Source organism: Aythya fuligula, chromosome 6, assembly GCF_009819795.1.
Source record: "Aythya fuligula isolate bAytFul2 chromosome 6, bAytFul2.pri, whole genome shotgun sequence".
NCBI lineage: Eukaryota > Metazoa > Chordata > Aves > Anseriformes > Anatidae > Aythya > Aythya fuligula.
The window spans coordinates 12,392,017-12,409,445 of record NC_045564.1 but is presented as its reverse complement, the minus strand read 5'-3'; the positions used below and the strand labels follow the sequence as shown (position 1 = coordinate 12,409,445).

Sequence of the window (17,429 nt, the reverse complement as noted above, 5' to 3'; positions counted from 1 at the left end):
TCTTAAGACAAAATAAAGGTAGGATCAGAAAGGAGAAGCTAAGGTCAAACAACATTCACTGCCGTATGTTTGTTCGATTGGCATCACTGCAGTGATCCAAATGTTTGCACGCTAATAAAGAAACCCCTGCACTGCCTGTAATGACATCTTGGATTGCTGCGGAGACAAAAGTATGACTTCAATCAATGACACCGCTGCTGCAGTCTGTCTTTGTGCTACGAAGCACAGCCTCCCAGCCCCGGCTCGCTGGGTAGTGCTGAATACATCCTAGCCAAGAATACTCCAGGAGGTGATTTCAAAACTGAAAATTTAGGGCTACTAAAAACCCACCCTGTGTATTCTGAACAACCTCGCCGGTTACTTTTTATTCAAGTCCTCAAGGAAGCATTGGATCTATTTCCCTAACTACTGTTTTGCTTCATTTTTTTTCCCTTAAATGGCCATGGTCTTATGTTACGTGTCAGCTTCAGAAGACAATCACGCCTGCAATATTTTTGTCCCGTCAGCTGGTAGTGGATTTCAAAACAGGATGCCTATTTTTCCCCCCATTATTTGCAGCAGTGAGGCACAGAAGCCTGAGCTTTTGTTTTCAGTTGGTTATACAGGTTCAACCTGGTGATTCATTCTTCCTGCAGCTATGTTTCCAGGAAAAGACAATGCCGTGGCCCTCCTCCAAGTTATCCACAGACTGCTTGAGAGCCAGATCAGAGCGCGCTCCTCCTCTGCAGCCGAGACACTTTCTAAGAAGGGATAAATGGATGAAAACACGTCTCGGCGCTGGTGTCATCTCCCCACAGACGAGGAGACACCCAGCCTCGGAAAAGCACACGCAGCACTACCCCAAGGTGAAGATCAGCGCACAACTGAGAGGATTTGAACTCATGGGCCCTGTGAGGCACAGCCATTAGCAGCGAGCTGGCCTCCGCTTGGGACCGATGCTGAGCGTGCAGCTGAAGCAGAACCCTGCAGCTTCCTTGCGGTCTCTTCAGGAGCCTCTCCGGGCTGCGTGGGCGACAGCGAGCCTGCGGATGCGGGAGCTCCTCAGGAGCCCTCGTGCAGACGGGAGCGGGCGGGGGGCAGCGCTGAGCACCCCCCGCCGGGCGCAGCCCCGCCGCCATCATGCGCCCGAGGCACGTGTGCTCCCGGGGCGGGGCGGGGCGGGGCTTAGCGAGGGGGCGGGGCTCGGCGAGGGGGCGGGGGAGAGGGGTCCCGGTGACGACTCCCGCGCCCATTGGCGGGCCGGCGTCACGCGGCGGGCCGCTGGGCGGGAGCGAGGCGCGGCCCCTCCCCGTGCCGGGGGCGGGCGGCCGCGCGCGCGACGGCCGTTGGTGGGGGGCTCGCGCGCGGCCCCGCCCGCCCTCAACGGCCGCGCGCGAGCGGCGCTGAGGCGCTGAGCCCCGCCCCGCCCCGCCCCGCCCCGCCCCGCCCCTAGCTGCGGCCCCTCCTCCTGCCGCCGCTCCTCCCCTCCCCTCCCCGGCGCCTCGGCTCCCCCCGCCCCATCCCGGCAGCCGCGCAGCCGGGGCCCGGCGGGGGAGCTCGGAGCCCCATGGGCAACACCGTCACCTGCTGCGTGTCGCCGGACGCCAGCCCCAAGCTCGGCCGGGCCCGCGGCGGCGGCGGCGGCGGTGGCGGTGGTGGGGGGGGAGCGGCGGCGGCGGGGCCCGAGCGCTGGGCGGACGCCTACCAGGCGGCGGCGGCGGCGGCGGGCGGCGGTGTCGGCTCGGCGGCGGCGGAGGCCGACTCGGGGGACTCGGATCCCGGCGGCGGCGGCCCCCACCTGCAGCACATCAGCGACCGGGAGTTCCCGGATGGTGAGCGGCGGCGCGGGCCGGTGCCCGGGGCGGGGAGGGAGGGAGGGAGGAGGGGGGTGGCGGCCGCTTTGTCCCGGCCGGGCCCCCCCCGGCCCCCCGCTCTGTCACCGGGCTCTGCCCCGCCGCAACGCCTCCGCCCGGGGCTCGGCGCTCGGGGCCCTCCCTCGCTGCCCGCCCCGGGCCCGGCCCGGCCGCCGTTGAGGCGCCCCCGGCCGCGGGGGGAGGCCGGCCTCCAGCGCCGTGCTCGCGGCGTTCCCAGGCTGTGCCGGGCGGGAGGAAGGAAGAGGGTGTGTGGGGAGCGAGGGCACGGCGCCGGGTGCCTGACATCACCGGGGGCTCGGAGCCCAGCCCTGCGCCGTGCGATGCTCGGCCGGGGCTGCCTGGCTCCCAGGTTGCTCGCCGTGCCCCCGGTCTGCCCGTGGACGTGTTGCTGCGCGCATCCCCTCCGATCGGACCTGGGGTGCGGGTGTCGCAAAGGCTCGCTCCCGGCGTAACTCCTCTTGAGACGTGCTCGCGGGTTTGTGCTGTGCAGAGTTACTGAGACAACAGGTTAGGGGTGCTCCTGTCTGCCTGTCAGCTCACGTGGTTCTGCAGGCATATGGCATAGTGGAAGAGCTGATGGTATTCAAAACTTTCTCTAATTAAGTGCTTTGCTATTCCTCTTTGTAATTATAACCACGCCTACATGAAATATATTCAGCTGGAAAAATAAATAGCCTGACATCTTTAGTGTAGGATGCGTACAATAACAATCGTTACTGGTCCTCCGTGCTCATATCAAGCTTGTGAACAAATTTTGGTGGTGGTAGAGAAACTGGCTGCGTGACGGCGAGGAAACCTTCAGAAATGGAGTTATTAAACTTGTGTGGTTCTGCACAGCCCTGTATGGTGCAGCTGTTACAGAAATGAGATGGAGCAGTCAGCTCCCTGGGTCTCCTTTGAGACAGCTGTGCGATACAGCAGAAAAAATTTTATTTGCCATTTAGGAGAAATAAAACTTTATTCTTGCGAGAAGATATTGCAGAAATGTCTGAACTCTCCCATGCTCATTAAGCGGGAAGGAACTAAACTCTAAATGTTCTAATAAGCCAAGCAAAAATGCCTAAGCTAAATAAGCCTGCTCAGGAATAAGTGTTTTATTTGATTGACTCCTTAGTATGTGATCATGTCAGCAGTGCTAAATAATTAGGTTTAATTTTGATCTCATTCAGATGTCAGAATTGGCCTCAAAGTAGGGAAGTACTAATTTACTTATTTATTTATTTGTTATAATTTGCAGACATGAGTAAAAGTGTGTAGGCCAGGAATAAGGTGGTGGTTGTTTGTCACAAACTTTAGTTTTGTGGCTGTGGGAACCTTGATTTTGAGGATGGCGGTAATCCTAAGGTTAGTACTGATAGTTTGCATGTTAGACGGTTTTAAAGATCACTTTTACTATGCTGTGAGGTTCCTGACTGCATGGCCTCAGAGGTAGATCTTGCTGCAAGTAATGAGTGCTGTTTGTCTACCGTTTTCTGACTGATGTGACTGGTTAGGGTTGCAAAAAGTATCAGAGTTTGATACATTTACAAAAATACAATTCTGTTTGTTGAATATTAGATGTAAAGTATCTTGTGTCCATGTTTTGAACATGCTGAAGTGCTAACCAAATAGGAATAAGTAATCAACTTCATAATGTAAAACATTATTTGTGAAGAGTCTGAAATTAAGTGTTACAAAACAGACGTTGTAATGAATTTGTCAGCGATACTGCTGTCTGTTTAAGACCTCCTATGAAAATGTTAAATCTGTAAACGCAGCACTTACACATACCAGGTACCTATGCTTATCCCTCTTAACTCTAGGATATAAAAGCTGTCAGCATACCAAACTGTGCAGGCAGCCTACACGTTTCTGTGCTGCTGGCTACTACAGAACATGACTTTGTTGGTGTAGTGGTAGGTAGTCCAGCACTTCAATTTGAGGGATAATATTACTTCTATATTTTTTTTTAGTGTATAATACAATGGTTAGCTAAGATAAGACAGTTTTGTAGTAAAAGAAGCCTCATAACCAATTAACTGGCCTTTTGTTGTATCCTTTGGAGAAAAATAAAAAGCTACAGGGGAAAAGAAATCAATATAATCTTGACTATTTCTGTTTTGTGATGCACAGTTCTACGAGTTCCTAAGAACACAGCTAAATATATCAGAAAACTTGCATCCAAATGTCATGGAGACTTAATTCCTTAAATGTCTGCCTTTAAAGTTTGTTGTTCCTGAATCTCTGAATCCTTTTCCACTTGTTTTGCTAGAATTGAATATGTTGGTTATCAGGAATGCATAATTTACCAGCTGAGTTTGGGATTTTTTGGTATTGTTTTGTTGTTTTTTTTTGTTTGTTTGTTTTTTGAGCAAGTGGAATGTGGTCCTCACAGGTCTACACTCTTAAATGGGGATTATTCTGATGCTTCTCCAGCTTACTGCTTAACAGGCACTGTATTTCATAAGCATTACATTATGGACGTTAATTTTATTTTGGGGAAGAAAAGGACAAATATACTGTGTGAAATACAGTAGGTAAATACAGAATATAAATCTAAAATACTTATGTTACATCTCATTGCTAAAAATATAGAAGTAACTGCTGTCGAAAATTGGAAATAGAATGCTTATCCAAAGTACTCCTCAGGGAATGGAGTAGGGTTTATGGTGGTCAACCGGCTCCAGAAGCTTTCCAGTCAGAACTGCTTAGATTGTCTATATCAAAGCAGAATTAAACAAGGAAGGTTATGAGGTGGTATTTATATAAGACAAAAAAGGAAGGGTAAGTGGGAGGGAGATAAAACATACTGTGAAACTGAAAATGTAATGCTTCAACAAAAGTTGATTCAAATGGGAATAGACTGTCAGTTCCGCTGCTAAGAGCATTTAAAGGATGACTTTGTTATCAAGATCCTGAGCTATAACCTATTCCGTGCAGATTTTTTTTCTGAATGAGAAATAAGCCTGCATTTGTGGTTTGATATTCTAAGCCAAGCTGCGTTAAGTAAATGGAACAAACACAATTTGGAAAACTGATAGTTTCTTCTAAATAGGTTCATGCCTCGTGTTGATGTTTGATATCAAAAGCTAAAAGCAAAATCTAAAGCTGTTAGTTGGTTGTTCAGCCGAGCATTAAGTGTTCATTGCTTCTGTGTGAAGCAGCAGTCCAAAGCAGTTGGAATTGACCAAGAAGGCTTTCCTGCTTAGTTTTACAATCAGCAGCTCTTTGATCTTAATGTTGTGTTTCAGTTGTGTTGTGCTGACTACTGTTTTTTTTCCAAACAAGTGTCTGATAACCTTTATTTTAGGGAGTTATTATTTTTTTTCCTCTGATTTTTTTTTTTCTGGTTATTTTGTGGAGAACTTCATGCAATTAACATTTTCTTGCCAGATCCCTGTGTTTAAACATAGATCTAGTTTTTCATAAATTCCTTAATTCTTTGATAAAACTAGAACAAGGCCTCACTTGGCAGGCTTTTCTCATTTGTACTTGAAAATATCTCCTTTCAGCACTGCTGTTTGCTGAGTGCAGCAGTTTGATCAGGGGCATGCCTGATTCCATGAACCAAGTGGAGGATTGCTGACCTACTGATCTGATGGGACACAATCATGCGGTACCTTCCCCTGAAGAGCTGGGGGCTGGAGAATGAAGGGAAAAGAGGATCAGGAATGAGAGGGAAAAGCAAACAGGATCAGGAGGGGTGCTGAGTGGGACAAGATAATTGCATGGAGGCTAGATGGGAAAATAAATATAAGGGGACATGAGAGAGGAGAGTTAATAGAGAATAAAGTGAGATTTACCTGAACAGGCTTAGACTAGTGCATAGCATAACTCTTACAAGCTACCCATGAACTTGCTTTTCCTTTTTTTTTTTTTTTTTAAACAACCTCTGGCTGTCCAGAAACTGTGCTGCAGTGAAAGGGGCAAGCTTCAAGTTGTCTACATACCAGTGCTGGAGATGAAGAGATAATCAATATATTTGACTATCTGTGATCAGATTTCACCAATAACTTGTCTAAACCTCCTTGCAGAAGGTGTAAGTTTGTTCATCTCTTATATAATGTCAGCTTGCTTAAAGCATATGGATGGTTTTTTAAAAATCCTGCTTTAAATGTTTTTTTTTTTTTTTTTTTTTTTTTTTAAGATGAACACTTTGATGCAAGGAATCAGCTTTTTTCTGTGCTGAAAACTGCTGGCATCAGAGACTTAACCATCTTGTGTTGTCTTTTGTGGCTCTGTTCAGTTGTGTGCTTAGATACATATGAAACTGGGGATGGAAGCCAGTAGATACATTTGTCCTTGTTATTCCTGCTCCCCTTTTCCCCATATTTACTGAGATTTTTACATAACTCTCTCTCTTTTCCCAAGGAGCATCAATATCCCTTTCCTACCGCTGACTAGGAATTACATGTAACTAGGTATTTGCGGCAGTTACAAATAGTGTGGGGTCTTGACAAATGAGAAAGGATTGACTCTTACAAGCCTGAAACACCTTCCACCTTGTTGGCTTAAGATGCCTAATGCCTTATGAAGTGACCTGAAAAGTGCACAGAGTGGGAATGATGGGATTGGCAAGTCCTTCAGAAGCAGTGCTGAAATTGCCCTATACGTTTGGGAATAGAAGAAAATATTGCCATACTACAATGTCTGTATTTCTGTTCTTATGTGTAGATACTGCTGATGGCTAAGGAATCCTCTGTTTCTCTCCACCAAATCTTGTGGATGTCTGTAACTAGCAAGTTAGGTTTTTAAGAACCACTGATAGGGAATGCGTATACAGGAAGCATACCTGGAGGGAAGCAGATTTGTTTGTTTTGGTGTCTTTCTTCAGACTTACAGTGTAGCAGCTATTATAACTCAGATTTCCATAAAATGACATACTGAAATATACAGCTAATCTGAGGGTTTCAATGAAACTTAGGGAGTTAAGGAAACTGAATTCATTTTCATGTTAACTTTTTTTTTTTCCAAATTACTATGTTTACCATGTAACTTATCTCTCGGATCCTCTCCTTTTCTGGCTTTCTTTATGATACTTGCTCTTTTTTCTTCTACCTGTTGGGGTAGATGCTGTAGAACACCAGAAGTATTGTAGCTAGAGGTATCTGTTCTCTCCGATGTGCTCAGTGTGCTGAGCTTGTACTGAGACGATGACTAACAGGGGAACTAACTCTTGCATGAGCCAACAAAAAGCAAAAAACTACTCCTCCCAAATTCATATCACACGTTACATCAAGGCTTCCAACAGTCTTCCACATATAGGAAGAAAGAGGAAGTTACTGAGTGTGGTAGGAGGGAAGCACTACCAGATATTAAGAACCGAGACCTTGGATCTGCAGATCCTTGAAACAAACTAATCTTGAGACTTCTAAATCTTACTGTTTTGTCTTTGTTACAGATAGAGTTCAAATGTGCACTCTTATTCCACTTGCTATGAAAATCATGTTTTCAGAAGAAAACTTTGAATTGTTTCCACCTGAAGGGATGAAAGAAGATGCAACTGTGCTTAAATAGCTCTGCTGTTTTTTTCAAATGGGTAGTGAAGCCAGATGAATAAAACTGAAAATCCCACTTGTAGGTGATACAGGTGTCAGGGTTTTTACTTCCACAGCTGATACAAATATACTGCTATCAACCTGATAGCATTCTGCAGCGCTTGATGAACTGTGCGTGTATAGCACAGTTTTGCCTGTGTAACTCGGAAAGGATATTCAGTCACTGCAGTAATCAAACATAGTTGGGTTTTGATTTTTTTGTTGTTTTACATTGTGAAAAGTAACACTGGCTTGTCATCAATCATGTCAGTCAGACTTGGATAATAAACTGTTGAATGCTGGTTTCTTTCAAAGCCAAAACCAGCTTTCCTCTAAAACCATTGGACGTGTTTTGTATACAGATAGTTATTGTTCTTTTATTGAACAAAATGAAGGTAAGCTGAGAACTCACAAAGCCACTGTAAAGAGCGACTGTGTTTGAGCTTGTGCCTCAAATGGCACAAAAGATGTGTTGAAACCCTTTTAACTTTAATAAAAATCCAGACTTCATGTGAAGCTTGAATTAATGCATCCATGTCAGCAATTGGAAGAGGAGAGAAAAATGTAACGTGCCACCTGATGGACTGGCATGTGACACCTAACACACAGCACAGTGCATCATAGTTGTGTTACCTGTAGACACTACATGATACAGGGATTTGTGATACTCATCTGTTTTCCTTTCTGAACCATGACTTGTGAGAAGGAAGGCAGCGTGCATGCAAAATATTGGTGCGGATAAACCTTCCCTTGAACTTATTGGCATGGATTTAGGAGTGAAAGTTAGGTTGATCTTGCTTCAATGTGTAAAGTGTAGAAAAATTTATTGTTGTAACGTTGTCGTGGTTCCACTTGAGTGGGCAGCCGAGCTCCACCACAGCTGCTCTCTCACTCCCCCTCCTCAAAGAGGAATGGGGAGAAAATATGTGAAAAGGGCTCAAAGGTTGAGATAAGGATGAGATAATCACGCAGTAATTATTGTAACGGGCAAAACAGACTCGGCATAAGGAGATAGTAAGATTTATTGCTTATTACTAACAAGCTAGAGAAGTGAGAAACAAAGGAAAGAAACCAAAAGCACCTTTCCCCCCCCCCCCCATCCACCCTCTTCCACCTCCTCCCCCCGAGCAGTGCAGGGGAATGGGGGTTATGGTCAGTCTACAGCACTTCTTCTCTGCCGCTCCTTCTCGGTCAGTCTCGTCCCCTGTGCTGTGGGGTCCCACCCACGGGATGCAGTCCCTGATGAACTGATCCGGCGTGGGCTTCCCACAGGCAGCAGCTCTTCCAGAACTGCTCCAGATATGGGTCCGTACCACGGGGTCCATCCCTCAGGAGAAAACTGCTCCAACCTGGGTCCCCCACGGGCAGCAGCTCCTGCCAGGTCACCGGCTCCTGCGTGGGCTCCTCTCCACAGGCTACAGGTCCGGCCCGGAATCTGCTCCGGCAGGGGTCTTCCACAGGTGGCAGCCTCCATCAGTGCAGGGCCACCTGCTCCACCGTGGTCTCCTCCACGGGCTGCAGCGTGGAACCCTGCTCCACCGTGGTACTCCATGGGCTGCAGGGGGACATCCTGCTTCACCATGGTCCTCACCACAGGCCGCAGGGGACTTCTGCTCCGGTGCCTGGAGCACCTCTCCCCCTCCTTCTGCACTGACCTTGGTGCCTGCAGGGCCGTTCCTCACTCCTCTCACTCTCCCAGCTGCTGTGTGGCGCAGCGTTTTTTTCCCTGTCTTAAATATGCTCTCACAGAGGCGCAAACAACATCGCTTATTGGCTTGGCTCAGGTCAACAGTGGGGCCCGTACCAAACATGGGGCAGCTTCTAGATCCTTCTCACAGAAACTACCCCAAGTCCCCGTGCTACCAAAACCTTGCCACATAAACCCACTACAAAATTTTATTTTGACTTAGAGCAGAAACTCCACAGCTCCTATTTTTTTCATTATCTTATCATGGTAGTGAATTGTGATCCATGTAAAAGTCTATATGGGCAGTGAAAAGCGGGCAGTGTGGAAGCAGTTCTTCTTCCTTGGCTTTGTTAATGGTTCTACATTGGATGCTGTCCAGAAACACCTTTCTAACAAAATGTTAGCTACTTTTAAGATTTTACTTGTGAACTATTGTTTTCCTTCCACTTCCAATATACACTTCTATAGACATTTAGTTTCCTTCTTTCTCACTGGTCCTGCCTTCACTGTGGAATTTTGGGTGCTCCTGGCATCCTGCTCTGCCTAGTTAAAATGCGTGCACATGATTGTAACACTTGCAGGTACACAGCCTGAAGCCTAATTTCTTTGAGTCCAGAAGCAGTAGGTACTGTGTGCAGTGGAATAGATCTCTTACCATGTTTCCCTGACAGGGGCTGTGACCAGCATGCAATAGGATCGTGCTGGGGTTGGCTGCAGGGGCCGGCCAAAGCAGTGTGGATCCTCCTGCAGTTTAAGAAATGCAAAAGTAACGATCCGTAGAAATAACCAACTAACAACGAGGGTGGTCAGCCTCTAGAACCTGTTGCCCAGAGGGGCTGTGAAGTCTGCGTCTGTGGAGCTTTTCAAAACCTGATGGACTTGGGCCTGGGCAGCCTGCTGTAGCTGTAGGGGAGGAGAGCTGGACTAGCTGACCTCAAGAGCTCCCTGCCAACCTCAACCACTCTGTCACTCTGTGAACAAACACCAACTGTGTAGGTTGTTTTTGGTTGCTTTCCTTAAATAAATAGTTGATTTCCTCTGGGCAGTGGGGAGTTAGGAGTGTTTTTAAAGGACCTGTATATAGGAAAGTATTAGTTAAGATTAAGTCCTCACCAAGATTTTCCCTCAAAATAGATACCCTGTCTTAGAGCTGGTTGTGCTTAAAAGCACTGCTACACCACAAATCAAGTCCTTTATGTATTCAAATTTGCTTGTTTAGTTACTAAAACAGCAAGTTTCATATATTTTGAGTCCCTCCTGTTATGGAAGAGAGAGATTTTCTTGAAGATGAATAAACGAGATGCAAATGTTTTAATTCTGCCCAAATCTGGGAAAGAAGCCACATGTGGAAAATTGAAAAGATAGATTAAGCTGTGTGTCACTGAGGACATAACAGGGGAAGGCAAATGGAAGCAACCTTTGTGTGCTTGGTTCTGTGGCATGTTCTGTGTGGTTGGCACAGAGTAAACAAAGCAGGTTGGATTTAGAAACCAGAATTATAATTTGGTAGGTAAATTGTTGGGAATAGAGTAACATAATTTTAAAGAACAAATTACTTTATGTGAAGTTATTGTTAGGAGTAACAGGCTATGTGAAATGGATGGGCAAATTTGTTGGTCTGATTTGGTTTAATTCTTAAATCTTTATTGTGAGTTAAGTAACTCATATTTTATGCACTGTTAGGTGATGAAATAAGGAAAGCTCAACCATTAATCAAAACTAGCAACCCACTGAGCAAGGGAAGAAACTCAATTTACAGCAGCGATGGTTTTATGATTTAATGCTTTAAATATGTGCTCTATCAAAATGTTATTGCTGTCTAGTGAAGCAGAGGATGGGGATAAAACTGTCACAGGAAATACAATATTTTAGTGTCCAAAAGTAGTGAAATCTTTGAAGGGCTGCTACTTAGTAACAGTGACATCTTTGATTGTCAGCTTTATTCAGGAGATAATGTAAGTAACATGATGTGGTATGTAAAATGTGCTCTTCATAGTTAGAAATCACCTGTGGAGGTGTGTAAGACAGTAGACAAGTAGTTAGCATTATAAATTCCTAAAACCCACATGCATTCTTACGTGACAGATGAGTAAAAGTACTCTTCATGCAGATTTTGTGTCAAGGAAAGGATGTAAGAACTTGAGCTAAGAATGGAGGTTTGCTCTCACAAGCAATGTGATCTGCCCCAGGGGAGCTGTGTCCTTATCTGTGTGCAGCAGCAGGAGTAGCTGAGATTGTCTGGAGGGCAAGCAAACTGCAATGATTCTTTAAAACAAGGATGGTGAGAGAGGGAATCGAGTTTTGGCTTCTCTGGGCTCTAATTGGAGAGAGAGGGGTTGATCTGACAGGGCTGGTAGTACCCTGAAACTGGGGGGGGAGGCTGCTTTTGATATGCAGTTCTTGGAGAGGTGGAGGGCACCATTTCTGTGCCACTCCCACAGACTGCATTTCTGGTGGGAATCTTCCCTTCTCACCTCGGTGTCATGAAGTGTGAGGTTCTGATGGAAAATGTTTGACTTCTACTGAGTTGGTAGCCATTAAAACAGCGTTTTGGAGTTTTTTCTTGCCTTTTAGCATCATCCTGTTCTGTCACTTCTGTCATTCCTGTTTCTGCATGGTTTAATTTCTACTATTTCTGTTCACCCCATGGCATGCCACTCTTCCCCTTTGTTTTTCAGCTAGCTACCTGTGAAGACTGAGTGTTCTGTCATATGTCTTCTGATGCAGCTCATAAACAAGACATTCTTATTTTCAAGCTAGATATCTTAGTTTGGGATTTTTAAACGCTACAAAGATGAAGTATTAGGAATTATGGTTGGATGTGAGTCGAAGTGGTTGCAGGTGGATTAATCTCTTTGTCTGGCTTTACTTTTGCTGTGTTTCCCATTGCATTTTGCCTCTTCTCACATCCTTGTTTGCCTCTTGCCTTATGTTTCCTTTATCAATTGTATTGCTGTTCCTTTTTGCTGTTTCATGATCAAAACGGGCAGTTTGGGAGGAGCAAACCATGTGATAATTTTTCCATTGCTTGGAGAAAAGCTGTGTCCAGGGAGAACAGTAAAGCAAAGAGAGTTGAAATTCTCTGGCTGCATAGAAGGGGGAAGCTACGGGCAGGCAGTCTATAAAATGCATCTTTCTTTCTTCACAGTGTCATGCAAGACAGATCAGCTGTGCTGTTTCTGTTAATGCCACGTTATTTTAGTTTAAGAAGCCTGGTTACAGTTGGTCCCGATCACGTTATAGTGTGTTGTACCAGGAACTGCATGGGGTGTTCTGGGGTTCACTAGTACCATGACTCTACCTGGTTGTGTGACGATGTGGGTTTGGTGTGCTGTGGGTGCTGATCTACCTAATGTTGTCTAGCAGAAAGCATCCTGTGCCTAGCAGAACCACTGTGGAACTGGAGCCAGTGAAGTCTATTTTCCTTTCACTGCTGTTCTCTCTTCACGTGTGTCTGATTAGGTTCAGGAAGGCACGCTTTCCTTGTGTGACTGTGTCAATATGCTGTCCCTTGATACATCCGACAGTGCCACCTGTTACAGACCCTTCTTGTGCAGGATGAAAGTTGGTTGTATTTGCAGGTGTTTTTCTTGTAGTGCTTTTTGCCTGAGACCTGACTTCTAACATCTAAGGATGGATGTAAAGACAGACAAAGCACAAGAAGAAAGCTGTATCAAGAAGTGTCCTTTCAAAGTGAATCAAGACCTCAGGGAAATCAGTGTTTTAACTGTATTTTTCTTTGGGGTGAAAGAGGATGGATGCTATTTAACTCTTACTATCTCTTCCCTGAAAAAAAACCACTGTCCTCTGTAATGTTTATCAGTGACCTGGACGAGACAATGGAGTACACCCAAATTGCAAGTGACACCCTACTGAGCAACAGTCAATATGCTGGAGGCTGCTTATTCAGAGGGACCTGAGTAGGCTGGAGGACAACAGGAACCTCACGGAATTGAGGAAGGAGAAATGCAGTCATGTTGGGAGTTACCACATTCAGTAGCCTGGTAGTGGGGAAGCTGCTGCAGCTGTAGGTTCGTATAAGGCTTCCCAAAAGGCACACGTGCACAATGCATACACAGCTGGTCATACAGATCAGTGCAGGCAGAAAACACGACATACAGGCATAAACAGCATCAGAAGCCTCATCCTGTTCTCCTCCGTGGCTGATCAGGATGAAAGCCCATTAGCAGAGAAGATGCAAATATACAGCATGGGTCCCTCCAGCACCCGGTGGTAGACGCACAGTCTGTCCAGTTGCTGACACCTGGACACATGAACTCCGAGGCCTGCAGACCTGAGCTCCAGTTGCTGGTGCTTGGACCTGCACAGACAGGACAGGCTGCAGTGATCAGGCACCATGCCTGGCCAGAGAAAGCATGTTGACCAGCAGTCTGTTTACAAGTCGATGCCACTTCCATCCCTTTTTCTCTCTCTTTTCCTGTGCTTGTTCCTCTCCAGTCCACCGTGTTCTCTCCCTTTCCCAGCCTTCAGTCTTTCCCCTAAATATCACTTAAGTCTTGTGTACAGTCCCCAGATGCTCTTCTGCACCATTCAGTAGCGAGTTCCCTGGCCCTGTAGGCATTAATCCCCCTCAGGGGCCTGGAGACAGGTGAAGAGAAGCTGAGGGAGCTGGGCTTGTTCAGCCTGAAGGAAAGAGGGCCAAACCTTGCAGGCGCACTTCACAGGAGTTTATCAGTACCTACAGGGAAGTCACTGGGGTGATGCAGTCAGGCTCTTTCCAGTGGTGTGTGGCTGGAATATAAGACAGCAAGGGATGTAAGTTGAAATAAGAGGTTCCAACTAGGCACAAGGAAACACTTTTTCTCATGAGGACAGGTGGGCATTAGAACAAGTTGCCCTGAGAGACTGTGCAGCCTTCCAGCCCTTGGAGGTTTTGGAGGCTCAGCTGGGTAAAGCCTCAGAGCTGACACTGCTGTGAGCAAGAGGGTGGGCTGGAGACCTCCTGAGGTCTGTTCTAACCTGACTTACTCTGTTTCTCTAAAAGTTGCTGCTAATTTGTAAATAAATAAATTCTGAATGATTTTCTCTGTTTGTGTCTAAACTTAAAAATAATGTAATAATCTGTATTTTAATTCTGCATTTTGCAGTCCTCTTCCATCTGTTGATGACACTTTGGTCATTTGGTAGTCTAGTAAAATAATTCAGTTCCTGAATAACTCCTTTCACAAATCCCAAAAGTTGTTTAAAATTTGCTATTATTAGTTAATTCCTTGGTTTGTGTCAGTCTTTTTTTTTCTTTTAATAGAATGCTAGCATTAGAAACTAGAATTTGTGTCCATATTGCCTTTTAAAAGTGTTTTTAAAAGTGATTTTAAAAGTGTTACAACATTGTGGACAAGTTTTAAATAAGTTAAGCTATTTGTTGCAATATTATAAGTAGTAGTTGGAATGTGCTGGTGTGGCATACTATTGTATGCTGGATTTTTTTCAGAGAATCAAGTATGTACCACCAGTACTTGAGGTATAAGTGGTAAGGTAAATTCTGTTCTAGGACTTCTAAACTAGGGCTTCTTACATTGTAACTACGTGATTAAATACATGCATCTGTTAATTGAATGCCAGGAATGAGCACAGTAAAGTGGAAATAGAAATACTGTTTTGCTTTTCAACCCTGCTCAAGAGGATATGCTTTTGTAGTTGACTGTGGCCTTTTTTGAGAGGGGGAAATTCCTGGCTGAAAAATCATCCTATTCTGTAGTACACGTTGGTTACCCTATTTGTACAGTAGAGATTCAAAATTACAGTGGTCTGCTTCCTGGACCAGTGTCAGAACAACACGGTTGGACTAAGATCAGTGATGTGAGCCAAGTACTTGGAAAATATCCAGGCCTAGATACTGATGTTGCATACCAATGGGAATCTGGAACGAGAAGTCTCGGGCATACACGCACTTTGACAGTGACGTTCACTTGCTGACGCATGAGGGCTGTGGCTGTGCTGTGGGCTAGGTGCAGTAGCACAAAACATTCACATAGCTGAGACTTCCAGCACCAAGAGTTTGCGCATACTTTGACTACTATTTAATCAGAGCTCTGTTGGTTCAGTGCATAAAAACCTCTTAAGATTTTTTTTTTCATGAAAAGTTGATGGTGCTTAGTAGATGACTTTGCAGTCGTGACACCCTTAAAAAAGTATTGGCATACTGCCTTGAAACAGTAATGTGCGAGTTTGTGAGCTTGCTTGCTTTTATGGTTAGTGTGGCATAAATAGCACAGGTGGAGACCAGAATGTAAATTGCTGAGAGTTTGCTCCTTCTGGGATGTACAGGATCATAGCATTAGCAAGATGGTTCTATTGATATACTCACAGAAATTGGAGTGTTTGTGACTTCCTCAAGCAGCTTCTTTTGCTGTCAAAGATTAAAAAAAAAAAAAAAAAAAAAAAATCATTATGATGTTTACGGATTGATCAGTCCAAACTTTTTTAGTGATCACTTCCATCTTAATCTAAGGGAGTAATATATCCTCATCTGATGCCATCACTGCAGCAAAGGATTAAAGAAACCATTTTGTTTTTCTGTAACTATTAGCTATGCAGAGTTTTACTTGAAAGTCCAAAAGAAAAGAATAGCGTTAGACATGTGTTTTGATATTTAGCAGCACTCGAAGTTACTTATTAAGCTCTTGTATAGGACCACAAAGATTGTTTACTGACATCTTGGACACATAAAGTATAGAGTGAAAGTAAGGTCTGTAGTGTCCTTTATGTTATTTATTTTTTTAACTTAAGATCTTTATAAAGTTCTAGTTTTCTGCTATCTACTGAGCACAGGCTCCACATCAAGCTATCCTAACATGCTGGGCTGTATACTGACTTCTGAAGGTATATATTCATTTCTGAGGTCTACCTTTCCAGATTTTGTTTTGATGGGAACTGTAAGCTGCTTCAGAGTTGCATGGCAGTATAAAGAAGCCCGCGTTTTTTTCCCAGTAAAAAGGAAGATGACAATTTTTTATTTGTCTTGGCAAAAGAGAGATTTTGCTTTAGAGAACCTGTTCTATGCATTTCTAATCTTGATTCTATCGCCATGCTTGAACATTTTAAGGCTGGGTGGGAATATGCAGTAATCGTCATCTTCTATTGATGGTCTTCCTTTTTTTGTCCTTTCTCTTTCAGATTTAGCATTGGAATCTAATCCATCTGATCATCCTAGAGCAAGCACAATTTTCCTTAGCAAGTCTCAAACAGATGGTAAGCTAAGTTCTTTCCAATTAAAGTGGGGAAGAAAACTGGAAAAAAATAATTGCCTATTTTAGTTATACACCTCAAGAATACTTGTATTAATTTAATTCTTTCAAAGCACAGGCTTAGTAACTTACACTTTTACACAGAAATGTGTTCATAGGCTATTTACTTAACACTTAAAAAATACTTGTTATTTCAAATAGCAGGAGATTTCAGAAGCTGGATTCCAGTAATCTGAGGGAGCAAGGCTTTATCACTTCACTAATGTAACTCAAGCTTCAAGAAGTAGTTTTGTGGGTTTTTTTTATGACCCAAGGACTTCTTAAAAAGTTTAAAAAGAATGAATAGTAAGGAATAGTAAACCTAAACCATCAGTCTTCATCGGTTACTTTTGAATATGTTGTTTTAAAATGTTTGAATAGTTTCCATAGCATAATTACTCTTGATTACTGTTTTTAATAACATGGATGTATTGGGATTTCCAGTTCCCTTGCAGATCCTTTATTTAAATCAGAAAGCCAATTTTGAACAATTACTATAGCTATTTATAACTACTGTACTGTAGCTATGTTAAAAAGCAGAGGCATTTTCATATTGCATAAATTAAAAATTATTTTTACTGTATTAAAATTTGAAGTTGCAACTGAAGAGGAGTTTAAGATACTAGTTTAAGAATGCTTCTGTACTGTTTTATAGCTGGTTCTTGTTTGAAGCATTTTCCTAAGCTAGTGTTATGCTTGGGTTGATGGAAAGCTACAGTGTGTCTTCCACCTTGGCATAGCTTTGCCACAGAAAAGTAGTATTATTTTGACAGGTCTGTCACTTGCAGTCCTGCTGATACTGTTATTGCAAGTAGTAAAATTGTCAGTTATATCAACTTCACAATGTTCAGATAATCTCTAAGCAGTGGAAACAAGCAACAGCATGATTCACCAGAAAAGATGATACCAAGGAAATGTAGGCCTCTTTTCTAGAGGTCTCTTAATGTCAGCCTTCAGACAGAAGGATCTGACCTGCCGATTTCAGGCTCCTTATAGGCAAGCTCTGTTTAAGTTGCAGCTACAAGTTGATGTAGTTCTTGAACGTTGTAGTGTAGTTTCACTGAGTAGTCTTTAACTTTCAAACTATATGAATGTCCTTGTTGAGAGTAGTATTGCTTTTAAACAG

General features: G+C 44.2%; 1 protein-coding gene across 5 annotated transcripts in view; it reads left to right on the top strand.

Moving 5' to 3' along the window:
* The window catches only part of CCNYL1 (cyclin Y like 1), a 41,801-nt gene that overhangs the window by 5,429 nt on the left and 18,943 nt on the right, over positions 1–17,429 (top strand). For 4 of the 5 annotated variants that reach the window (XM_032190092.1, XM_032190094.1, XM_032190093.1 and 1 more), the window contains one exon: positions 16,194–16,268. In XM_032190092.1, the coding sequence (XP_032045983.1) occupies positions 16,194–16,268 (75 nt within the window). Of the gene's footprint in view, positions 1–1,546; positions 1,812–16,193; positions 16,269–17,429 lie in introns of those variants that run through there. The other variant, XM_032190090.1, reaches the window with a different exon arrangement.